Genomic DNA, 26,783 nt, shown 5'->3' with positions numbered 1-26,783 from the left:
TAGATTCATTTGAAATTGGAATCTTCTTTTCAGTGGCTTCTATTAGTTGCGTTTCCATAAAGCGTATTCGAAAATAGGAAGCAAATTATCAGAAATAAGTTTGCATTGAACAAATCTCCGTTTTAAGTTCTGTCGGAGGTTTGCACAACAGTCTGTAAAGAGCTACAGCTGGCACGTTGTGAAAACGGGAGGAATTTACACACAGAGTTCATAGATTAGGTTTGTTTTGTGGGCCAACGCTGGACAATATTATTGACCAGAACGTCATAATTTATTCGCTTTTATCGGCTGACCCGTTTCCATTGCACTGATGCACATTTAGTTTTTTTCGATTAGGCCTCAAAATCCACCTCCTCCAAGCGCATAAATGTTTTTGCGAATAATGAAAGAAGGAGCGACTGACAACGGCTGAGCAAGTGGGGCCGCTTGTTGAAAGAAAGACTCAACATGGCACATGGTTGGATTAACCACTATACCTACTTAACTCATTTGCTGCTATGGCCGAAAATCCCGAAAAAATCCCGTTGTACCGCCCTGCCATGCCCGTAGAACCCGGAAATTTCCCGTTTTTGAAAAAAAAAATTGACCCCAAAAAATGTAGTAGGCATGATAGCAATCGCAAAATTGCATGTTTAACCCCCATAGCAACCCCATCTTTCAAACATGGCAGCCATCTTTGTTTACATTTTAGGCAAACATAATGGCTGCTATCTCATGAATGCCTGAACGGATTTCCATTCGGATTTTTTTGTTTGAAAGCTGTGAGCAATGTGGACACACGTGGTGCATTATCTAGGCATGGGTGTGCATGATCCGTGCACTATGAATTACATGGAAGTCTATGGAGACAGGGGCATATGAGAGTACGAAGGTATTGTTAAATGGCAGCAAATGAGTTAATTGACCTGGGTCCCCCAGGGCTCTATCTTTGGCCCACTCCTTTTCTTCCGTCTCTTAAATGAAATTTCTATTTTCTGCCCTGAATATTCGCCTATTAAGACAAGCCCAGAATAGGGTCATCTTGCCTCAGAGCCGTTTGCAGGCCATTCAAAAGTCTATGTGAGGTCCCCAAAATGCCCAAATGCTCCTCTTTTTGTAGCTGCTATGAAGTTGTTTGTTTGTGGATAATACTCTGCTGCTGATAGCAGCTTTACCCAAGTCAGAGAGGAGGAAACGGAGGAAGAGGATGAGAGGGGGTGAGAGATGATTGGCTAATGAAAATAATCTACTGAAGAAGACAAAAAGACAAGCATAAAGGATGAGAGGAGAAGAGATGAGATGTAAGGAGAGGGAGAGAGGGAGGTGGGGAGGAGGTTCAGAGAGAGAGACGGATGGATGGTGACAGTGATCGTGTTCGGTGGTATGGAAAAGCACGGCGAGATTCATCACAATGCCCAGAGAAATTGCAATTATCCATCATCGCGGTGTGAGATGACGCACATTTCATTTCCACTACAGCGTGCACACTGACAACTGTATAATCAAACCCTAATGACATTCTGCTTGTGTGAATGCACACAATTTATGAAGATGTTGAGAGAAATACGGATCGTTTAAAGTTTAAATGTGTTGGAATAGTCATCCTCGGCGCAAAAAGGCTGCAACTTAGCAGTGAGGAAGTGAACTGCATTTGATCTGACCAGTCATTGGTTATTCTGCTCTCCTTTATGCATTGATTTGATGCCATGTGTGCTTCCTGGGTCTCATTTTCTGATGATAATCAGAGGCAACACCTCGCTTAGACTCCTACTGAACAGGATCTCCTATACTGTATATCGTCACTGTCGGGCAGAAACCTTGTATCTCCAAGTTTCAAATTTGTACATTTTTTCGCAAAGTAAAGCCCTGCTTCATCCATACAAGGCCGTCGCACAAACATAGTGAAAACAGCAGATCTACAAGCACACAACGCCTCGCGGTGCGAGGCGTTGTGTGCTTGCAGATCGGCTGTTTTCACCAGTTTAAATCATTTTTAAAATGATAAATAGTACAAAACAAACAAGGTTTCCACCCGACAACGACGATATACTCCAACCCAGAGAAATTATCAAATGGGCCAGTGGAGTGAAGTTCACTCATAGGCCAAAACAATGGGTAATATAAAGATGAATAGATTTCCATTGAATAGAATTTGAAACTATGGTGGCAAGTTGTCCCAACTAAGCCAACTAGCGTATGTTAAAAATATATATACCGTATTATATTCTATAGCTCACAGTTTACCTTTAATTCAAGAAAGAGGATGGGAACTACATGGAAACGCCAAGTGCACACTCGCTTCAAATACAGTAGTAATACTAGTAGCAGAACAGAAAAGGCGACTAACCAGTCCAGTCTCTGCTACATAAGTGGGCAGACCGCTGACCAGACACCAATGGTCGGCTGGAGGGTTCCTGTGAAACAAATAACGTTGTTGGAGCATTGTTTCATGGCATACAATTTGCTAATGATTTATAAGAAACCAATAAAGGTTTGCTTACGAACAAAGTGCAACATTACCATAAACAACATAAAAAAAAAAAAAAAAAAAAAAAAACGTGAAGACCACATGCATGCATTACTGGGCTAAGTTAATGAATTGGTTTATTTTACAATTTACAATTTTGAATCATAACCTTAACATCCAATTGTTTTTTTTTTCTTCTTTTTTTTTATGTAATTCAGCAAATAATTTTGTCTGGTTATCTAAATGTTCAATTACTATTATTTTTTTTTAGTGTATACACTGCGGAAACTTAAGATAAAACATGTATTCGTTCAAGGAAGACCTGGCTGAGAGATGTCAGCATAAGGGAACAACATACACAGTCAGATGTTTGGTGTTCAACTCCGAGCGTACAACATTTGTACACTCTCAGAAATTGAAATTGAACAAGATGGCGTCTAATAACTGGATATCAGATTCATGACCCTCTTATGTAGCTAGACAGCTTGGCTCTGAAGGAGGCTAGCAGAAGATGCAGACCTTGAGCACGACTGCACTTTGATTCTTGCTAGTCGATATTGTGCACACGGAAATTTTGGATTGATCAGTCTATAGCGGTTTACGAGATTAACTCCAGGGAGACAGACAGACAGACAGACAGACAGACAGACAGACAGACAGACAGACAGTCTAGCTAGCCTCTTTCAGAGCCATGGTGTACAAATTGAAATTCTACAGGAGTGACCATACATGTCTTGAAGTCGTCTACAAAGAGATCCAGGCGGATCGAGTGGCAGACACCGGATTCATTTCTGACATATCAAATGTCAGGTAAATGTCAGGGGACAGCAAAGGAGGGATTATGTTGTTTTGTCTAACATCAGTGTGACACTGGAGCTGTGACTCACGCTATGACTTTGATCTCTTCCTTGCCGTGGAGAATGTAATCAATGACTTTGTAGAAAATAATTTCCTTGGGAGGGAAGCAGACAAGGTTTATAGAAGCGTACACATAAAGCAGATTTGACTATTGCATACGTATAGTAGGGGTGTAACCATACATTTTAACAACGATACGCATCACGATACATGGTTGACAATACGATACATGGACGATCATTCATGGCGATACGATTCGATTCAATGATTTAAAATCGATATTATAGTAACTATTTAGCGAAGAAATTAAATCTGTGTGAAACTCTATCGTACTGGATATAAATAAGTAAACACTGTGATTCTCTAGCAAATACATGGACATTATATTTCAACACATTATGGACAAACCCGCACCTTGACATGAACTCAGAGATTACACATATTTATCGATAGACCAAGAGTAGCTATATGGAATGGAAAAGTAATTAAACCCCTCTTTTTCATTTTCCTTCTTAAAATTGCTAAATACAAGGTACAAATACTTAGTTTCCATACAATCAATTATTTGCACTGCAAACGATTTGATACCGATTATCTGCGTTGTAAAACGATACCGATACGATACAAAGCCAAGATATGTGCTTTTCCATATCGATATGGTAGATCATTGCAAATTAAAATCGATTTTTCTATTCAGTTACTGTATTATGTTACACCCCTAATGTATAGCATGACAATATGTTAAATACAGTGTTTCAGACAGCATGACAATATGTTAAATACAGTGTTTCAGACAGCATGACAATATGTCATAAACAGTACAGTATGTCACACAACAGGACAATATGCTGCATGATTCTAATAGCTCACATGACATGCTGTTTAGCGGAACCTAATGGGTATGACACAATGCCCCAATGTCTTGCTTGATCTATAATCCCCCGTGGTGCAGAGTACAGACAATTGTGTAAACATATTAAGGCACAATCTTCAGGTGAAGAAAATCAAGGATTTCATCTTTTCAGCAAGGAAGACAAAATAACAAATGCGTATCGACTCTAGGCCTTTTTCATCAGAGTCTAACAAGGGGCAAATTAATCACAATTACATACAGAACCAGCCGTGGGTGGCATCATGCCACCCATCACACAGGGCTTTGCCTTAATGGGGCCTTTTCCACCGGCAAAGAACCGGTTCCAGTAACCAGTGCCGGTTCAACTTTCTTGGAACCTTGGTTTGTTCTTGCGAACCGGCTTGCGTTTCCACCAGATTGAACCAGAGGAACCAAGGATTTTGTGGTTCCCGTTCGGAACGAACTTTTACGGTTCGGAACCAACTCCGGTTCTCGGTCGGTTCATCCCATAGGCGGGAGAAAGAACCAGAACCGGTCCTTTGCCAGTGGAAAAGGCCCCATAGTCAAAGGAATAATCCAATAAAACATACTGACCAATACCAAATGAAAAATTACTCAATGAGAAACGTTAAAAACAGGAAAATAAAGAAAATATCCTAACCCAACCAAAAGCTTTGAAATGTTTGTTCAGCCAATAAACCATGCGTGTCTATTGTCTGTACCACTGGGATATTATGAATCAAGTAAGACTTTATTTCACATGCATGCATGCATGCAGGGCAATATGCATACTTTCATAGTTTAAAAAGCAGAGCTGGGTGATATAGTGGCATAATAGTCGTTATTGTGATATGAGACTAGATATTGTCTGTGATCACAATTAGGGATCATGGGACGATATGAACATTTCATATCACGATTATTGTGTCAAAAGAAATCACGATTTACGATATAACGATAATCAAAATTCATTATCTTGGGGCGGAACATTTGACAAAAAATAGTAGATCTACAAGCTCACAACGCGTCGCAAAGCGACGCGTTGTGAGCTTGTAGATTGGCTATTTGTCTTTGGCAAAGACATTTGATAAAGTGAAAAAAAAAGTACCGTTTACCAATTATAGAGGGTTTAAAGGACAACTTTAGTTTTTTACAACAAGGGTTCATATTTTAGATTGTAATTAAAGAATATAAAAGATGAGTGTTCAAATTATTTCATTGACTTCTTTCTATTGTTTTAGATATTCTTATTTCAGTGGTTGGGGCATGCGTACAAGTAGCTAAATATGTAATTTTACACGGAATAAGCCCATTCCCAAGATACAACGCAACCTTTCATGGTTGGATGTGACTTATGGGGGCTAGAAGTGTTACTGTAAATAGCAATAAAGAAACTGCTGGCTCATTGTGTCTAAAAAGACACATTTAGCCACTTGTACGCATGCCCCCATGCGTACGCATGCCCCACATTTTGGCACGGTAAACACGATAAAACAGTATGGATAACTGTATGAATATTGTATTGTGCTATTCGCCCGCCCGTATTTTTGTTTGTTTGTATTTTTCTTTTTGTTATTGTTTCCGTTTGATGTCTTTAATTTGTTTATTGCAGTTTGTATATTATGTATATTAATACTTTTCTGTCACTCATTTTCTTGTGTAAACGCAATAAAAAATTTGATTATTAAAAAAAAAAAAAACACGATAAAACAATAGAACAAAGCAAATGAAAACATTTTAACACTCACTTTTTCTTTTCTCTAATTACAATCTAAAATATGAACCCTTGTTGTTAAAAAAACAAAGTTGTCCTTTAAGTGGTACCGGATATGCAACTTGGCAAATAAAATGTGAATTGATCGCAGTGCGCGACGGAGGACAATATCACAATACATTAAATCTCCACAATACGATTATCGTGAGTGGTTTTTTATCACGATAAACGATTATATAGTGCATCGTCCCATTCCTAATCACAATATTGAGATATAGCTTAAATGTGATCTTTTCCAGGTCTCAAAGGCTGCATTACGGTAAAGTGATATATATTTTTAATCTGAACTCATTAGATCATTCTAGCTCAGTGAAATAAACAAAGAATGCCTCTACCCAAATGATCACCATATCCACATTACTCACTCAGAATGAATACTGTAAATAAATCTTCTGATAACTCAAACATATTGAGATATTTGATGATGACATTGACAATATCACTCGGCTCTATTCAACATGATGTTGTATGAGTGTCTTTTACAAGTTCTTACTCTGCCGTCGGGAGTCTTGGGTCCTGTATATGTTGGAACTTCTCCCAACAGAATTGGCCACATCTCATAAAACTCCTGCACACGCACGCACGCACGCACGCACGCACACACACACACACACACACACACACACACACACACACACACACACACACACACACACACACACACACACACACACACACACACACACACACACACACACACAGAGAGAGAGAGAGCAAGTGTATGGTAAGGAAAATAAGATTTACTTTACAGATTGTGACTGACACAATGGTGCACATAATTCCAAGATTCATCGGATTCACTTTGTCAAGCATTTCTTAGGCAGTTGAGTTTATGGCCATCATCGCCCACACCCTAGGTGGGGTTGGCGAAAGGGCCTTTCTGTGGAGTTTGCATAACTTGTTCTCCCCGTGTCTCCTAGGGTATATACCCTCACAAAAACATGCAGTAATCCTGGTCTCTAAAATGCCTTCCCCTGGCCAGCCGGGGCACCTGATGGAGGGGAAAGGAACTGGTTGGAATAACGTGTTCCTTCCACGCGCTACGTCCAAACCGGGGAAATACCCCCTGTCAGGTGAAAAGAAGCAATTTGGACTCCTCATGCACCGAAGGAAGCATGAGGTCAGTCCATTGTCTCCCCAGGCACGGCAGAGGGAGAGCAGAGCCCAGGATTACATAGGCAATTGGCACTGGGTGAAAATGGGTTGCAAAAATCGTGGGATAAAAATTGAGTTTATTGAGTTGATGGCCAGTACAGTTTGTCTGTATTTTCTATAAATTGATTATAGTCTACTGACTAAAATCTGCACAGTTTCTGGAACTGAAAACTGTGTGATTTCACGTGGGTGTGAAATTTAGTGTACTTTGAATTCTACCGTTAGTTTTCGTTCTTTGCCAGATTGTGTTTTGTACACTCTTTCCTGTTATAATGTCAGCCATCTGGGCAGGCAATCAGCATCTGCCCTATATAGCAGGTGTTACTAATCAAATTGCAAGTGCTTGTACTGTAATTATCAAGTGACAGCCAAAGCCAGCAATATATTTTATTTTAAGCTTTATTTATCTGGATGAAGTCCAGAGGTTTTCTCTCTTGCAGCAACGCCATAATTCACATAGTTTACATGCAATACATTTACACCTGGGAAGCACCCAGTAGCCTATGTTAGCCAAAGGCATCCAGGGGTGCACTGGATTGTATAGCTAGTGGAGCGCTACAATTTACAATTACAATTTAGGCATTTAGCAGATGCTTTTAATCCAAAGCGACTTACAAGCAGGTAATACATAAATATAATAAGCAAGATAATATGTCAGTACATCAACAACAATATAACAATGCATAGGAATATTAATCTAGAAAAAAATTACATAGGTAGACCACGCACCTAATCGGTAAAAAATGTTTCTAAAAGCTAAAAATGCTATCTAGCTTCATGTGTGGTCATTGAGGGAAGGGGAGTGTTACAGTAGTGCTATGGGTTTAGGTAGCCTGATTTCTTTTTCTGGTAATGACCATATATGGACTTTTATACCCTGAGAAATCTCGTAGCTTGTCTGACTGTCAGTACAGGAAGTGATGTCCTTTTTTTTTAATCCTTTTTATGCCCATATATGAGTCATTCTGTACCACATCACTGTGACTCACTGACATCACACTGACATCACTTCCTGTACGGACGTACGGACAGTCAGACAGACAAGCGACAAGGTTGTTCAGGGTATAATGCGACCTTCGGTCGCAATTAAGCATTTACCTTGCAGACATCACCTCTGCAATTTAATTAGTTCATGAATCCACAGCCACTGTTTTCAAAACCTTCTCTTTTGTTTTGACTGCAGGAAAGCCTTGACTACTGTTGGTACAGACTCAGCGAACACAGCCTTGCAATGGAGAAAGGCCGCCACAGACAGACCCTGCTCCCAAGGGAAGAAAGACAAAATGTGGTAGAAACAGAGCTACACTTTCTAACCACCTGCCCACTACCAAGACATCAGAGACACACACATCCAAAGTGAGTTTGAAAACATGACCAACGACAAAAACCTCCCATACCTACCGAGAGAAACAATACAATCACCACGTAGACCCCGTCTCTCGTTGGGTGTATAAATAGCAACCCACCTTAGTCTTATTCATGTCGATGAAGCCCACGGAGAAGCGTTCACAGTTGAGTAAGGATCGGACCGTGTACAGGGCCTTGTGGAACTGTCTCTCTATGTCCGTGAACTCCTCAAACACCATGCCGGCCGACCACAGCAGTATCTAGGGGTGGAGAGAGGAGAGGAGAAGAGGATTCCTACAAGGGGCCACACCATGCTTTTAAAAATATATATTTTATGTACATATTGGTCCATAATACGGTTTTATACAGGTTTTAGCCTATATACAACTACTCAGATATTGAAATTTCATGTTCTGTCTGTTCCAACTAATTCCAAGCCATTTCAGTATACAATAGCAGTATACATTTTCCATGTCAAGGACCTCCAGTTTGACACGCATTAGGTTACGGACCCCCATTTAATTGCATTTCCATCTCTGAACCCCAATTTATATTGTAAAATCAATGTTATTTAACTCTGAGAAGTTAGGGTCCATGTGGTTCCACTTGTACACTCTCTGAGTTCCAGACCCATAATAGTCCAGTCATTATATGAAAAAACCTAAAACAAATTGCAATAGTAGCAAACTCAACTGATTCTGTATCCTCATTATGTCCTTAGTGAGGGAAAAAAAAGTCCCAAGGAATCCCATCGGGGCAAAGTTTTGAAAACGACCTACCTACCTTCACTTACTATACTATAAAGGAAAATATGACTCCCAAAAAATCTGCTTTAAGTGGGATGTGAGGGGTCAAACTAGGGGGTTTTATTGATTCTGAATCCATTGCAAGCATTTGTTTTGCATGAAAAACATTCCTTGGGCTAAAAACGGACCCCAAAAGACTGTGAAAATTGATGACTCATCACTAAACCATCATTTTGAGGGGCCATTTTTTGCCCAAGGAATGTTTTTCGTGCAAAACAAATGCATGCGATGGATTCAGAATAATTAAAAACCCCTAGTTTGACCCCTCACATCCCATTTAAAGCAGATTCTTTTGGGAGTCATTTTTTCCTTTAATAGTGTAGTGTATAGTAAGTGAAGGTAGGTAGGTCGTTTTCAAAACTTTCCCCCGATGGGATTCCTTGGGACTTTTTTTCTCTCACTAAGGACATATTGAGGATACAAAATCAGTTGAGTTTGCTACTATTGCAATTTGTTTTAGGTTTAGCCTAATTTTGGCCTAAAATTACTGGACTATAAGGGTTCCTAACAACAGTATCTATAGTTTTCATTTAGCTGGGGACCTCCTGGAACTCCCTCACGGACCCCTGGGGGTCCCCGGACCCCACTTTAAGAACCAATGTCCTAAAAGACCTTGGTGGCTGATTTCAGCTTGCATCGCATAGATGGCAGGCTGAATGATAACTTAATTACTGTGACATTACTTTGGCAGCCATTTTAACATGTACATAATAAGATTATCAGTAATACACCAAAGAGTAGAAGGTTGAGTCATTTTACGAAGGACTACAAAACTCAACGATTCATATCTTTGTCCTTGGCGACAAGTTCAGGCAAAGTTTTAAATGATAAGATCACACAACACCTTCACACAATTTGTGCAAGGTGATATTGGGTTTTCTTTCAAGAGTCAAACTATGATGAAATGTTTTTTGGATCATTTTATATATCGTCACTGTCGGGCAGAAACCTTGTATCTCCAAGTTTCACATTTGTATGTTTTTTCGCGAAGTAAAGCCCGCTTCATCAGACAAGGCCGTCGCACAAAATAGATAGATAGATACCTTTTATTATCCCAAGGGGGAAATTCAGTTGTCCAGTTGTAGCACAGCAGTATACAGTTATTTACAAAGTTACAGAGAAGTAGGAAAAGATAGATAAGAGTAAAAAAAAAAAGTAGTAGTCACTAGTTTAGTAAAAAAGAAATATGATAAAAACGAACGGTTTTGGACATACAAGGTTTCCACCCGACAACAACGATATTATATATTCCACCATTGCTCTCTTCTAGGTGCGCTTCTTTTTTTCCCTCAACACCAAAAACATCTTTGCCGAAAAGGGGCGGTTTGCAAACTCACAACACGTCACCAACGCATTTGTGAGGCACTGTTTTCGGCGAATATTCACCCCAGAAAATTGAGCTATAGCTATCATTTGTCCTCACCAGGGACGTGCTGGCCATTGGGAAAAGCGGGACAACTCCCAAACGGCCGGTTCATTCCCGGCCGGTCCAGGCCGGCCATTAGGAAAAAAATAAAAATAAAATGTTGGCCTTCGGGGGGCTGGGCGGCCAACAAAGTATATCGTCACTGTCTGGCAGAAACCTTGTATAGTTTCAAATTTGCACATTTTTTCGCAAAGCAAAGTCCTGCTTCATCATACAAGGCCGTCACACAAAAGTAGTGAAAACAGCCGATCTACAAGCACACAACGCCTCGCGGTGCGAGGCGTTGTGTGCTTGTAGATCGGCTGTTTTCACTAGTTTAAATAATTTCTAAAATGATAAATACAACACAAATGGTTTTGGACATACAAGGTTTCCACCCGACAACGACGAAATATAACTCATGTAATTGGCCCACTGGCTTGTCACTTTTCATGATCTGAAATGGCAAATCTTTGAGTAGCAGCAGCAGCGCTATAGAGAGAACTCTCTCTATAGCGCGCAATGAGGACCTCTACAACTCTTTTTCCCGGGCTGAATCAGGGGCCCAGCACGTCCCTGGTCCTCACCTGTCCCTTCCTGGTCTCACAGTCGTGGAGGTAGCTCAGATGGAACACCCTCAGAATCAGGTTGGCAAAGTGGAGGAACCTGTTGAAGGTCTGAAAACAAAACATGACGCACACGTTGTGAGCTTCAGTAGATCGTCTAATTTAGCTATTTGACAAATTCTGACAAATTCTGACAAACGTGCCCAAAATATAGGGACACAAGGGTTAAGCCCTTTGCACACAGGCGCGTTTATCCGCACGGATAAAACAGACAATTTCATTTTTTTAAAAGAAAACAATGATTCTCTACGACCTTATGCACACCGGATCCGAATTAGCCGTGCGACGAGTGGCTGCGGCCGTGCGTTTTTTTCTCGATCGAAGTCGGACTAATGAACCTTCGGACTTATGGGCAGTCCCCCTCGATTGAACCCAGTTCGATTTGTGCGTCTTGTCGCATCTGTTGATGATGTATATGTGTGTATTACAAGACACAGAATTACAACTTAAAGCATTGCACAGAAGTGCATTTCCAAAGAATAGACTGTATTTGTATTTGTGTGTGCTGTATCTCTCTTGCTCGGGGCAGGTAGTTTCCAGAGATATACATAGAAGGTTCTGGAAAGTCATACAGACTTTGAAAAGAAAGCTAGATGGAGAAACGATAAGGGGCCAGGTCAGAGGAAGAAGCCAGGGGGAGTCAGTGTAAACAAAAGTCAGTTTTTAAGTTGCTCAGAGTCTACCAGAGTGTGTCCTTGGCTTTATGCTTCAATAAGTATTTTCAAAGTTGTCCACAAACTTAAAGAGGTGGTGCTATGTATATAGTGTTGCACTTTTTCTGGTTTTCATGTGTCTAGGAGGTTGACAGTACTTAATTAGACCCCCTGGTGTGGTTGTTATGAGCAATTATGTATTCCCTTTGTATTTGGGGTTTCTTCCTGGAGGCTGACACCTTGTGGGTCAAAAGTGCCGATCCAAAAACACAGATTTAAAGACATCATATAATCATCCCCTCCCCTTTTACCATTCACCCAACATTGTGGGTGTGGCTAACTTCAGCTGGGTCACCACCCACCATGCCAACCAGGCATACTTAATGAACTGATGGGTGTGGCCACATAAAAAAAAAAAATTTCACTCTTTCTGTACACTCTTTTGGAAAAACAATCTTCCTCCTAGTATTTTCATAATACCTGATAATCATGTTTTTTGGGGGATCATGGCACTGCATCTTTAAATTTGCACCTGAGTCAAGGATGGACATTTCCGTCCGATTAAGAAAACCAAGGCATTCTTATATGGGCAAACTTTAAAGATGCAGTGCCATGATTTCTTTTCTCCCCTAAAACATGATGATCAGGTATTATGATTATACTAGGAGGAAGATATTTTCAAAAGAATTGTACAGAAAGAGTTAAAATTGTGTTTTTATGTGGCCACACCCACCAGTTCATTAAGTATGCCTTGTTGTCAGGTGGGTTGTGACCCTCACCAGCTGAAGTTAGCCACACCCACAGTGTTAGGTGTATGGTAAAAGGGGAGGGGATGAGTTTATGATGTCATTTAATCTGTGTTTTTCGACTGGGCCTTTTGACTAAGAGGCTTTCAGCTTTCAGGATGTAAACACAAATACATGGGGAAGACGAATCTGCACATTATAACCCCACCCGGTGGCCTATTAGAATAATGTTAACTTCATAGACACATACAAAACAGAAAAAGTACAGAACTATGGTACCACCTCTTTAACAAACGGCCTTCAGTGTGGCGCAATTTTCCGTCATGCATGTGTGCTGAATCTAAATCTATGTTGCATCGGTACTGCGGATAATCCTTGCTTGGCTATCATGATAATGTAGAACCAAATGGAAATACTGCAGGCCAGGTTTCTGTAACTTGCTTGTTTCTTCTGACCAGGGGCGTCACAAGGGGTAGGAAAGTGGGACTGAGTTACTGGGGCCCAAGGTGGAGGGGCCCTAATAACTTTATCTATTGAAAAATAGCAGATATACAAGCTCACAGCGCGGCACCGAGTGCAGCGCTGCAAGCTTGTAGATCTGCTATTTTTGAAAAGTTGTGAAAATGTGTGAAAATCTTTGAATATATGTATTTTTTAAGCGAACATTTCTAACTCGAATTTTGCTTCTGGGGGGTCCCTGGAACTAAATATTTTGAGATCGGGGTCCATGGCCAAATACATATCATCTTGGGGGTCCTTGACATAGGTTTCTTGCACACATTTTCACGATTTTTCAAAAATAGCAGATCTACAAGCTCGCAGTGCGGCACTCGGTGCCGCGCTGTGAGCTTGTATATCTGCTATTTTAGTTAACTCTTATACTGCCAGATGTTTTATTTATTTATTGGGTCTTTTGCCAGCAAAAAGCGGCTTACCTTTGCGACGTTATAGTAGATAGATAGACATTTATTTATTTATTATTATTTTATTTTTTTTGATTGTGCAACATGCACTTTGGCAGACCAGGCAGCAGAGGGCGGCGTCATGCAAGAATTAATGTGAATTTGGCCGTTATGTGTTGCCATCCATTGAGACCAGTCTCTGGCCACAGAGCCACAAGGCCAGAGAAATCAACACGGAAGAGAATTGGTCTCCGTTGATGTTAACGCATAAGGGATTTTTAAGACCATCACTGCGGGCGATGTGATTACAGTACACGGCGGCGCGACCCCTCATCAGCTTACGGACATCAACAAGGTAAAAGAACGAGCGGCCGTATTGGCGCGGCGCAACACAGAGAATTGGGGCGAACGGGAACGTCCGTAGCGGTATAAGAGTTAACATTCATGGGGGGCCCGCAGTGAATCCTTGTACCCAGGGCCCAGAATTTGGTGTGACGCCCCTGCTTCTGACGGTTCCAAAGAGAGCAAAACTCTTTTACCAAACAGTGGCAGGAGTTCAGTGAGCCACGGCACAACACAACAAGCAGGACGTCAGACATCTACAATGGCTTCATCTGCCACAAGGACAGGGACGTGCTGGGCCCCTGATTCAGCCTGGGAAAAAGAGTTAATGAGGCCCTCATTGCACGCTATAGGGAGAGATCTCTCTCTTATAGCGCTGCTGCTACTCAAAGATTTGCCATTTCAGATCATGACAAGTGACAAGCCAGTGGGCCAATTACATGAGTTATATTTTGTCGTTGTTGGGTGGAAACCTTGTATGTCCAAAACCGGTTAGTTTTGTATTTATCATTTAAAAAAAAATAGTGAAAACAGCCGATCTATAAGCACACAACGCCTCGCACCGCGAGGCGTTGTGTGCTTGTAGATCTGCTGTTTTCACTACTTTAGTGCAACAGCCTTGTATGATGAAGCAGGGCTTTGCTTTGCGAAAAGAATGTACAAATTTGAAACTTGGAGATACAAGGTTTACTTTGTTGGCCGCCCAGCCCCCAAAATGGAACGAAGGACGACATTTTATTTGTATTTTTTTCCTAATGGCCGGCCTGGACCGGCCGGGAATGAACCGGCCGTTCGGGAGTTGGCCCGCTTTCCCCAATGGCCAGCACGTCCCTGCACAAGGATACCCCCATCAGCGCTCTGAAGGCAGTTTTGCTGAAACATTTAGAGTAGCCATAGCAACACTTTTACCTAGAAAGTAGCACTTTGCTGTTCTTTTATTTTCAAAAGTGAGCGTTGGTTGGAGGTGGGGGGGGTCGTGTTTTGTTTGAGGAGAAGGGAATAAAAAACAAAACAAACGCTACTGCTACCACTAGTATTTTAAGGTAAAAATGTATCTTTTTGCAGGATAATAATAGTTGTTTACCTCCTCGTCCTTGTCAGTAAAGTGTGGTTCCTTCAGTTTGTTGACGGCCATGACGATCCCCACCATGTCTTTGCCGTTCATTATGGGGACGGCCAGCACACTCTTGGTCTCATATTCACACACATAGTCCACATAGTCACTGAAATATTCACTCTGTGGGGGGAGAAATATCAAAGAGCAAACACAGAGAGTGAGGAGGGGAGGAAGGGTTTTATGATTACATCTAAAGATGCTTCTCCGTCATTCACGTTTGGTGAATGTAGCCTTGGCCAGGAAAATGTTATGTCTTCAGGCGGTACCCATCGATCATCAGGTGTTTCGACCCTTAAACCGCTACACCCTCCTGATGGCAGGGTCGACAGTGGTGGCCAAGTCACTGCCCATCTCCTCCTCCTGACCAAGGTTAAACTCCTCCCTCCGGCTCCATAAATTATTGTTTATTTTAAAGGCCATGGCTACACGGAGCTGGATTTTTCATATATCCCGGTTTTTCAGATATCCACATAGAAAAATATCTAGGTCCACACGACAAAGATATCTAGGTCTAACAAGCACACACACAGTAAAGTCTTCAGAGATATCCGGGTTCCATGTCTACACGGATCCAGTGAATCGGATATTTTTCAATGTCTTCACTTATTTATCCGGTTTAAAAAATATCCAGCTTCGCGGCTGAAATATCCAGCTTCATGTGGCTGCAAGCCCCAACAGCACAAAAAAAATGTCTAGCTTCAGAAATATCCAGCTCCGTGTAGCCATGGCCGGCTGGAGGTATTGGGTGGGTCCCTCCTGAGGTCTTGAGGTGACACCGTGACACAGGGGCCAAGAGAAAAAGTAGTACATTATGTTGACTTCACACACACACTAAAGAACTTCCACCAGTGTTGCCAGATAGTAAATGTTGAATTATCGTATTTGAAAGAAAACTATTGTACACAGCCAAAAAAAGAGAAATCACACCTAAGTAATTTCACAAAAGAATGCGTATTTAGAGTAAGAAACAACCTTGTTTGATACTCCTATATATGTGACAAAAACGCGTCACATAATATGCTGTGCCGAGGAAAGAAACTTCCTGGACCTTACACAAACAAAAGCCTGAAACTGGACTGGAAAGACACAATCTCTGTTTTTCATGCCTCCGTGTACAGATCTATAGGGTCAGATCTATAGGGTCAGATCTATAGGGTCAGATTGAATGTTTTTAATGCCTCCGTGTACAGATCTATAGGGTCAGATTGAATGATTTTAATGCCTCCGTGTACAGATCTATAGGGTCAGATTGAATGTTTTTAATGCCTCCATGTACAGATCTATAGGGTCAGATCTATAGGGTCAGATTGAATGTTTTTAATGCCTCCATGTACAGATCTATAGGGTCAGATTGAATGTTTTTAATGCCTCCATGTACAGATCTATAGGGTCAGATTGAATGTTTTTAATGCCTCCATGTAAGGAATCTATAGGGTCAGATTGAATGTTTTTAATGCCTCCGTGTACAGATCTATAGGGTCAGATTGAATGTTTTTAATGCCTCCATGTACAGATCTATAGGGTCAGATCTATAGGGTCAGATTGAATGTTTTTAATGCCTCCATGTACAGATCTATAGGGTCAGATCTATAGGGTCAGATCTATAGGGTCAGATTGAATGTTTTTAATGCCTCCATGTACAGATCTATAGGGTCAGATCTATAGGGTCAGATCTATAGGGTCAGATTGAATGTTTTTAATGCCTCCATGTACAGATCTATAGGGTCAGATTACAGATCTATAGGGTCAGATCTATAGGGTCAGATCTATAGGGTCAGATTGAATGATTTAATGCCTCCGTGTACAGATCTATAGGGTCAGATCTATAGGGTCAGATTGAATGATTTCGGGCACATTTAAATTTTGAGAAGCCAAACCGGATCCTTTACCAGGGTTGATTTCGTCGACTAAAACTATGACGGGAAATGTTTGTCACAACACGTCGCAGCGCGACACGTTGTGAGCTTGTAGATCGGCTATTTTCAGCACACAACCAAGGGTAAAATCAGTCATTACGATGCCATCAAGGCCTGCCAAAATACAGAAATCAGCTGTAGATTTAGTTGCCTAAAAACGTATGATATTTAGTCGACTAAAATTAGACTAAAACTAAAACTTTTCAGGTGACTAAATTATGACTACAATTTTATTCAAAAGACTATGACTAAAACTAAATCAGAATTTGCTGTCAAAAACAACATTGTCCTGAACCAGCATTTTTGGAATTATTGATCGTACATCGTACAGAGGGTAAACTTATCATACAAATACGATAATTATTGTACATCTGGCAACACTGACTTCCACACCCATTCATACACACGCATGCACATACGCAATTTGCCATGTGACAAGGTTTAATCTGTAAATTTGGCAGAATAAGTGAGTCAAACTTAAAGTTGCCTACAGTAATTCAAAGAGCCCCCTCTTTATGTTCGCCTAAATTGACTATTATGACATGCCAAGAATATGGGAGCTAGGGTTCATGTAAGTAGGGCAATAAGTAAGGGATAAATACTGGCTCCGCGGGGGTTGTCCATATATAACATCCCGACGGACTGATAACTCAGTTATCAGTTCGAAGGGATATTATATATGGACAACCCCCAGTATTTATCCCGCTTATTACCCGGCTACTAAATAAAATTAATAATTTGACTCAAAACTAAAAACAAAAAGTATTTCCTTGTTTACAGATGGCTGGAAGTGTTCCACAAGTGTTGCACTGGGTCGCCTTGGAAAACAAGGAAGTGCTGATTAGATAGAATCCATTTTCTGATAAATGTCGCTGGGTGGTTGTTTACATGGCTGACATGTTGGATACAGCACACGATTCACACAGTGCAGCTTGACTGCAGCAGGTGCTCTGAGTCTTTGATTAGGAAGAGGTCTGTTATAGAGCGGAGCGGTCTGCTATCCAGAAATAACAGACCGCTGATTTCAGCAACTGACCAATCAGAATCAAGCATTCTAACAAGCCGGGTAATAATTACTGCTAATTATTACTAAGAAAACCTTATACCAAATAACTGGGATAGCATTTAGACATCATCTAAATAATAATACTAACATAAAAGGTGAATGAACAGCTCCAATACACATGCATGCACATGCACGTGCACTCAATGAACTCTGCACACACACACGCACGCGTGCCCTGTACATAATTCCGCTGAGTCTGTGAAACTGGCTCGGGCCGGTGACCTCTGAGAGTAATCCTGGGTAGATCTAATTCAGGACAGATTAACATGTCTTCATCTTGCGTTATATCACGTGAATGCGCTCACGCACACGCACGCACGCACGCACGCACGCACGCACGCACGCACACACACGATTGAGCACCAGTGTGGCCAGTCGTATAAACACTCCAATGATCTAATAACCAGGAGGATAGTAATGGATAAAAAGCACTTCAATTTTAAAACGTTGCTGGGCAAATGCACATATCTGTAATAATGTTAGGTAGTTACAGTAGATAAGGGTCATATTGTTGAGAAGAAACAATGTTGTGGTATATGATGTTTTCACACACTGCTGTACAGAGAGAGAGAGACAGACAGACAGACAGACAGACAGACAGACAGACAGACAGACAGACAGACAGACAGACAGACAGACAGACAGACAGACAGACAGACAGACAGACAGACAGACAGGTTAACTGACTGGCTGGCTGGCTGGTTGACTGACTGACTGTCTGTTTAACTGACTGACTGACAGGCTGGCTGGATGACTGACTGGTTAAAGTGACTAAAGCAGTTGAATTACTTGTTTTCTTGTCTTGGTCTCGCAGGGAGGCTGACTGACAGGTTAACCGGTGGACTGTGTGAATAGCTGTCTGACTAATTGATGGATTGACTCGGTAAATCCTTGTTTACTGTATACTTAAAACGACTGTTATAAACGTGATGCTTCTGATGGGAAAATCTGTTATTTTTGGCAGGCGACACTGTCAGTACAACAAAGTATAAAATAGGCTTATCATAACATAACCAGCCACACAGTGCTCATCTGGACTGGACTGGAGATGAAATGAAGGCTTCTGCAAGTACTCCACTCTATAATATTGTTACTGCTAGTCTTTTCCTGTGTTAGCCTGAATTACTACACTCACAGCATTAGCATCATAAAGACAGCCAATTATGGCGGAATATTAGCCATTCCTTCCCAGCAACAGGACAGTCACTGGCTTAAGGCTTTTAGAGCTCAACCCAGGGACGTGCTGGGCCCCTGATTCAGCCCGGGAAAAAGAGTTGGAGAGGCCCTCATTGCGCGCTGCTGCTACTCAAAGATTTGCCATTTCAGATCATGACAAGTGATAAGCCAGTGGGCCAATTATTGTACATGAGTTATATTTCGTCGTTGTTGGGTGGAAACCTTGTATGTCCAAAACTGTTTGTTTTGTATTTATCATTTTAAAAATGATTTAAACTAGTGAAAACAGCCGATCTACAAGCACACAACGCCTCACAGTGCGAGGCGTTGTGTGCTTGTAGATCTGCTGTATTCACTACTTTTGTGCAACGGCCTTGTATGATGAAGCAGGGCTTTGCTTTGCGAAAAAATATATACATTTGAAACTTGGAGATACGAGGTTTCTGACAGACAGTGACGATTTACTTTGTTGGCCGCCCAGCCCCCAAAATGGAACGAAGGCCGACATTTTATTTTGTATTTTTTCCTAATGGCCGGCCTGGACCGGCCGGGAATGAACCGGCCGTTCGGGAGTTGGCCAACTTTTCCCAATGGCCAGCACGTCCCTGGCTCAACCGCCACTTTTCCATTTGCTTTCATGTGTTTGAACCAGGCTGTAGTGGAACTATAGTTCAATAAAGCACAATGATAATAGTATTGTTTCTGTACTGTACTTTACATTGGACAGAATTTTGACAATTGCTGGAATTTTATTTTGATAGTTAGATAGAATAGAATAGAGTTTATATGTCAACCAGAAACAAACATCAACCTGGGACCATTTTGTTTTTCTAATATCCATTGAAAACAAGTCACTGAAAATTTAAATAGAGGGACTAATATACGAATGGGATGTAACTTGGCAGTTTTTGTTGCCTCATTAACTATAAATGCCACAATAACCTTGTGTGCCAGTGGAAGCAGTAGCTGCAGGCCAGTGGCCCAAGACTACTATGACAAAGTTGTGGCATATTGGTGAACGAGTTTGCCAACCATTTGAAAATGTCAAAGGTTTTGGTTGTAATGAGATTGAGCTGGCTTTGGGGATGGATTAGTAGCAAAGTCACGTGGTGTTCTACTGCCCTCTAGTGGTTAAGCATTAGTACTACAAAACAGAGGGTTTTTCATTTGACAATGGGTTCCCAGATTGGTACTAGCTAGGCCTATCTCACAGAGATAATGGCAGGAACCAGACATGTTTTCACTTCAATGCCTTAATGGGGTAGCCAGGGTTTTGTCATTATTAAGAGAAACACATTTTGTGCATCCCCCAGGTTGTGGGATAAACTGCCTTATAAGATAACATATTTTTAAAAGAATAAGCGAACCAAAGACAATAGAAAACATTTGCTTCTGCTGTACAACTGTAGAGAGCACTGGTTCCCAAACACTGGGTCGGGACCCATTTGTGGGTCGCAGACACATTTTTATGGGTCCCTTAATTTTTTGTTTTCTACATTTTGTCAAAACATTTTCAAAAAAACATTCCCCCAAATATGAATTAAAAAATATATAATATTTTTTCTAACTAATTTAATAAATAAATAAAATGAAAATCTATGAAATTCCATAAATTAGAAAACACATGTTTAATAAGTAGTGAAAATAGCTGATCTACAAGCTCACAACGCGGCGCGAAGAGACGTGTTGTACGCTTGTAGATCTGCTGTTTTTACTAGTTACTGTAGGGTCCCTGGCAAAAACGTCTGATTTCTCTTGTGGGTCTCGACCTGAAGTGGTTTTGGAACCACTGGTACAGAGAGCCTGTCCAGCAGATATGAATATAGGTTTAGAACTAGAAATAGAAATCGTCATTAGAACACGGAGGGTTCACGAAGGGTTCCCAGTTCGATCTCTGGCTTCCCTAGAGTTAGTGTTGAAAGGTCCTTGAGCAAGACTCTGAACCCCTTGTTGCTCCCGGTGAGCAGGTTGGTGCCTTGCATGGTTTCCTCCACCATCGGTGTATGAATGTGTGTGTGAATGGGTGAATGTAATGCATAATCTATGTAAAGCGCCTTGGATAAAGGCGCTATATAAATGCACCATTTACCATTTAGGTCCATACATGCATATAGCCTCGTAAACCACCCTCTTCCGGAAACCATTTAATTTCTCCTGGATTACGGAAGTTGGTCGTTTACTAGGTTAACATGCACGCATGGATGCACTCACTCATGCACACACTTTTATATTTATGTTTGCAATCACAATGTGGTACAAATAGATAAATGGTACAAATAGATAAATGGTACAAATAGATAAACAACCACAGTGCAAAACTGTGTTTAATCAGGTGTCTAACAGTCTAAGGATTAGATTTAGGCAGCAGCGCCTCATCCAAATTTATTACCCGGCTTGGTTGAATGCTTGAGCGTATAATGACCGCTCCGCTCTATAATTCACCGCTGCCTAATCAAAGGCTCAGAGCAGCTGCTGTATTCAGGCTGCACTGCGTGGATTTCGTGCCGTATCCAACATGTCAGCCATGTAAACAAACACACAGCGACATTTACAACCAAACGTTGCTCTGAAGAATGTCTTTAAAAACATTTGAGGCGAGAAATAGACGACGCAGTAACAGAAATGGATTCTATTTGATCAGCACTTCCTTGTTTTCCAAGGCGACCGTGTTGCGCTCGGGGGGACGCACTTTCAGCCGTCTGTAAACAAGGAAACACTTTGTTTTGATTTTAGTTTTGAGTCAACTTATTCATTTTATGTATTAGCCGGGTAATAAGTGCTATAAGGTCTTGCTGCTTGGTCATTATGGCTTATATGGACACTTCGGGCTGATAATTCCCCTCGGCTCCGCCTCGGAGAATTATTACCCCGTCGTGTCCATAAGCCATAATGACCGTGCAGCAAGACCTTATCGCATACGTAACAACTGCCAAGTGCCAATAATAGCACTGAACAATACCTTGCCTTGACCTAGGGCGGGGTCGGCAAGAATGTGTTTTTCTAAGACAGTTAATTGAGTCGGCTCATGGACCCTGCCCACTGTTGTGTTGCAGTTGTAACATTTCCAAGATCAATGCGCCTCCCGGTCTTCTCTGGAAGACTATTTCAATAACTGCACCTTTTCAGGAAGTGTGTCTGTCAATAACTGTGAATCGACATCATGACTCAAGTAGCCTAGGTTATGATTTCTTTTTTGTTTTGTTTGTTTGTTTTTGGCCAGTGAATGTGGCCGCAATCCCACTCCCTCTCATGGTAAATGGCTTTTGTGTAATCAAATGTTCCGGGCGCAGATAGAAATGCGTGGGGTAACCATTTTGCGCTGGCGTCATCCTTGAATGTTGTATACCAAGGGGATATTTGGTTAATTAAAAAGTAAAAAAATAATATCTGGAGACCGAGACTCCCTTTCGAACGAACGAGATAAACATGCTCTTTCATAGTAGGAGCTCAAGGTGTCTTTTTTAGATCTGGAGATAAACTGTATGAAACAGCTGCCTGACTCTGAACATGGATAAAGGAATTCTTCAGGTGGGCGTAGATGATCTATTTGGACATTAGGGGCCCTTTTCTTTCGCATTCCTTCTACCTGGTAACCCCACGCCACCACATACAGTATATGAACATTAGCTGCATGCTGCCTAATACAGTGTAAGCACAAGCAGTCTATATTTATATCCAAGCTCTAACACAGCATGTGAGATAAGATAAACCTTTATTGATCCCCGAGGGGGAATTCAGGTGTGATTTACAGTGAGATGATGGTCTGTCTGTCTGTCATGAGTGTGGAATGCAATCAGGATATTACAGTGGACTTCACTAATGCTCTCATTAACATTTACAACATCCTGTGTACTGTAGTTACTGTAATAAACACACACACACACACACACACACACACACACACACACACCGATATATATACTGTATATTTACCATAAATCGTTGCTGTCCGGTTGAAAGCAGCTAACTAGATTTTTCATAAAGCAGTGCTATTGTTGAACACCCTTTATGTCTGTGTGTTGGTTAAATAAATATTGAGCCAATATAAAAAGTAATAAAAGCTATTTGGCCTCAAAACTCCACTTGAGCTGGATGTTTTTCTATTTTCTGAAAACTAATATTTTGGAGACGGCAGAGATTTACAGTATAACATATTCCAATATATGGCCATAATATACTGATGACAGACAGATCCCAGCCAGCACGGTCAGGACCTGGACCAATCAGTGATTGGGGCCAGATCACAGCCCATAATATGGGGATGACCTTGACGTCATTACCAGGACGTCATATGGACTTTTTTTGTTTGACAGCATTTATGTTGGCTGAAATCAGGTGATATTCTAGGCCAGATAAATATCATAACTAGTTAGATATGTCCCAGAATATAACCGTATATGCTCATATTTCAACTAACATTACAAACAATAACAATAATCCTGACAAACAAAGCATCTATATGACGTCCTGGTAATGACGTCAAGATCATCCCCATATGGGCTGTGATCGTGCTTGCTGGGATAGGTATAGGTACAACAGGTCTCGGACAAGCCCCCGATAATATAATGACTCAGACATATCTGTTGGCTCGGCGGTGCGACGTAGATGTGAGGGCTGCGAAGTGGCCTGAACCTCTAGTTCGTCAAAAATGGCAAATCTACAAGCTGAAAATGTTTTGGGATTCGAGCTTATAGATTGGTTTTTCATTTTCATCACGCTGGGTGAGACCTGCTACTGCGAGTGCCTATCCGGAACTACCAGAAGTACCACAGAGCTGTTTACATTCCCAGTGCATGAAACCGCTGGGAACGATGCTATAGTGCAACTCGTCAATGTACGATGACATAAAGAAATAAAATAAACGGTGGGTTAAGATTTTGCATACCTTGTTCACGTCAGGAACGTTCATCATCTTCTTCGAGGTTGCAACTTGACCCACGATGCCGATATCCAGAGGGTAGACGAGCTCACAGTCCGGGGACACCATGCACTCCTCCAGCTTGGCATCTTTATGAATATTAAACAATCTGGGGATGAGAAATATACATTATCCTTTTTTTGTGTGGGCAGTTGAGAACAGTGGATACAAAAGTTTGTGATAACACAAGGAGATTTAGCAATATAAATGTTTATGGAAGCAATTTGAAGCACTGTGATCCGAACTTTCGTTCTTCCTCAACCAGCATACCTGTAGCAAGCAATATGCATGTAGCTACCATGACCTGTTTGAGGTATTTTCTCCTCTGTGCCACTCGTATACTGTATGTCAGGGTTCCCCAATTAGTTTTCCCCAAGGGCCGAATTATGTCTAGGGTACCAAGCCGAGGGCCACAACATTGCTGGGGGCGACGGTGGCGTTCCCGCTACTCCAGCGACAATTTTCGTCGTCGTCGGGTGAAAATCTTGTACGTCCAAAACCGTTTGTTTTGAATTTATCATTTTAAAAATGATTTCAACTAGTGAAAACAGCCGATCTACAAGCACACAACGCCTCGCGGTGCGAGGAGTTGTGTGCTTGTAAATCTGCTGTTTTCACTACTTTTGTGCGACGGCCTTGTATGATTTGCGAAAGAACGTACAAATTTAGAGATACGAGATATCCAGACAGTAGCCCCCCGTGGGCCGCAAATGGCCCGCGGGCCGCCTATTGGCCGGGGAACCCTGCTGTATGTTATACAGGTTATACTGTATATTTAATGATTTCTTCATTGGAGGACGCGCTAGTATTGTATCTTTGAGGTTTATGGGCCTGCTGGGAGTAGGAAGCCCATTGTTTTCTGGGGTTCTCTGTGAGCCAAAGTGTTTCCCTACACACACAATGTGCTACACGTACAACTGTACAAATAATGTATGACGAAAGAACACATTTGTGGATATCCGGCAGCATGACAGCTGAAATAATTGAACACAGCCAACAACAACAAAGAAATATTTTAAAGAACCAATTGTTGGAGCAGCCTTGAGAAGGCACAGTGGGCAATTAACCCCAACACGGCCCCAGTGATGCTGCCCAGAAGGTTACCTTGAGTTCTGTGTTCTATTCGTCTGTCATTCAATGTTATATGAGATACTGTAATGGTTTCCTGTGGAAATAAGCTTAGTCTTTTCATGGATCTCCTTTTAGTAGACCTTGTACCAGTGAACTGTACCGTCATGAAACTGTACCTTTTCCTATGCAAACTTCTAATAAAGTCTTCAATCAATCAATCAATTCTGACCAAATGCTTACACTTAACTGTGTGTGTGCCTGGCAGGAATAAGTGAAGAGACAAAATGGCATTATCATTATATATTTTTGTTGGAACACATTACCAACAGAAATCAAATAAATTCCATTGTTGATACTGGATAGCTTGTAAGAGTCTAGATGTCTCACTAGGACTGAGTAGCTATTGGTTTGGTAAAGCCTATCTTGTTATGGTACAGCTCGTCCCAGAGGCCTTGGAGCCACACAGTATAACTCTAGTGTCTGACCATTCTTCTCGGCAAAACTACTTTACCACTGACCAGAGTGTTAAACTGTACTTCTGTCCATGATATCATGTTTACATAAAGCATAACCACCACCACCACCTAATACATTGTCTTTGTCTCCTCATTTTCTCATTGATTATTGATTGATCTGAATTCCACTACAGTGTTAAGGCCCACTGGGCCAGATAACAGATACAAAAAATCTCTTTCTCCAGATATTTTTCCATTCAAAGTGGATGGTAGATACAGATAAAAAAAAATATTTGCCACAGATAAAAGTATCTGTGGCAAATATCTGTGGTAGATATATTTTTTTATCTGTATCTATTTGAATGGAAAGATATCTGGAGAAAGAGATTTTTTTATCTGTTATCTGGCCCAGTGGGAATGGGCCTTTATACCCATAGTGTTTCACAACACTACTGCATTGTCCGTAAAAACATTCAAACGAAGAAAAACTCAAACATAAAAAAAACTAACCTGGTGGCAATCTCAGCCACTCCATTCCTCTGGCGGTACATCCAGAGGCTCATTCTCTCGGCCTGTATGACGAAGCTCAGATGCTTCAGCAGGTTGAAGGTTGTCTTCTCCATCTTGATCTCATCCTGGAAGTCCCTGATCAGGTCAAACATGACTTCGCTGTTCTCCACCGATGTCAGTTCATGATGTTTGCTGATGTCCAGGACTATCTTACGTTTGCCGTCCAGCAGTTCTGAGATGACCTGAGGCCGGAAGTTGGTGTCATAGTATTCCTTAGCGAATGCCGGGTTTTCGTCCAGGAACTGCTCAGCCGCCTTTGCGTCCACCATGGCTATGTTGTCCACGGGATGGTCATAGAAGATTGGATCCAGGTTTGGAGTTGGGAGAGAGAATCAATATGTAAAAAGTGGAGACACATTGGGAGATAAACATGTATTCTTAAAGTTTTTTTTTTCTTTTTCTAATAGGTTGTTTCTTTATTTTTTTGTATTGTCCTTTTCCTTTTGATTTTATGTCAATGTGGTGTTTACAGTTTATTGTTGTTCCATTACGGTTTGACCACTTTCACCACTGTCTTTTTTGGTTTGTTTTTATTGCTGATTTGTCCGTGTTTGGTTTTTGGAGAGCATTGCATTTGGCAT

The 26,783-nt window shown here is 41.3% G+C and overlaps 1 protein-coding gene across 1 annotated transcript in view; it reads right to left on the bottom strand.

Moving 5' to 3' along the window:
- pde6a (phosphodiesterase 6A, cGMP-specific, rod, alpha) overlaps nt 1-26,471 on the bottom strand; it is a gene marked incomplete at both ends in the record, with an annotated part of 59,523 nt that extends 33,052 nt beyond the window's left edge. Inside the window, 8 exons of the mRNA XM_080746814.1 lie at nt 2,327-2,393; nt 3,334-3,398; nt 6,425-6,499; nt 8,553-8,693; nt 11,232-11,321; nt 14,998-15,150; nt 24,074-24,215; nt 26,143-26,471. Of these exons, the coding sequence (XP_080602940.1) occupies nt 2,327-2,393; nt 3,334-3,398; nt 6,425-6,499; nt 8,553-8,693; nt 11,232-11,321; nt 14,998-15,150; nt 24,074-24,215; nt 26,143-26,471 (1,062 nt within the window). The remainder of the gene's footprint in view (nt 1-2,326; nt 2,394-3,333; nt 3,399-6,424; nt 6,500-8,552; nt 8,694-11,231; nt 11,322-14,997; nt 15,151-24,073; nt 24,216-26,142) is intronic.
- Between the last annotated feature and the right edge of the window lie 312 nt (nt 26,472-26,783).

The sequence above is a fragment of the Nannobrachium achirus genome (assembly GCF_963921795.1).
Source record: "Nannobrachium achirus genome assembly, chromosome: 17".
NCBI classification, from domain to species: domain Eukaryota; kingdom Metazoa; phylum Chordata; class Actinopteri; order Myctophiformes; family Myctophidae; genus Nannobrachium; species Nannobrachium achirus.
Note: the sequence above shows the minus strand (reverse complement) of the source record. Positions and strands in the feature narration are given on the sequence as shown.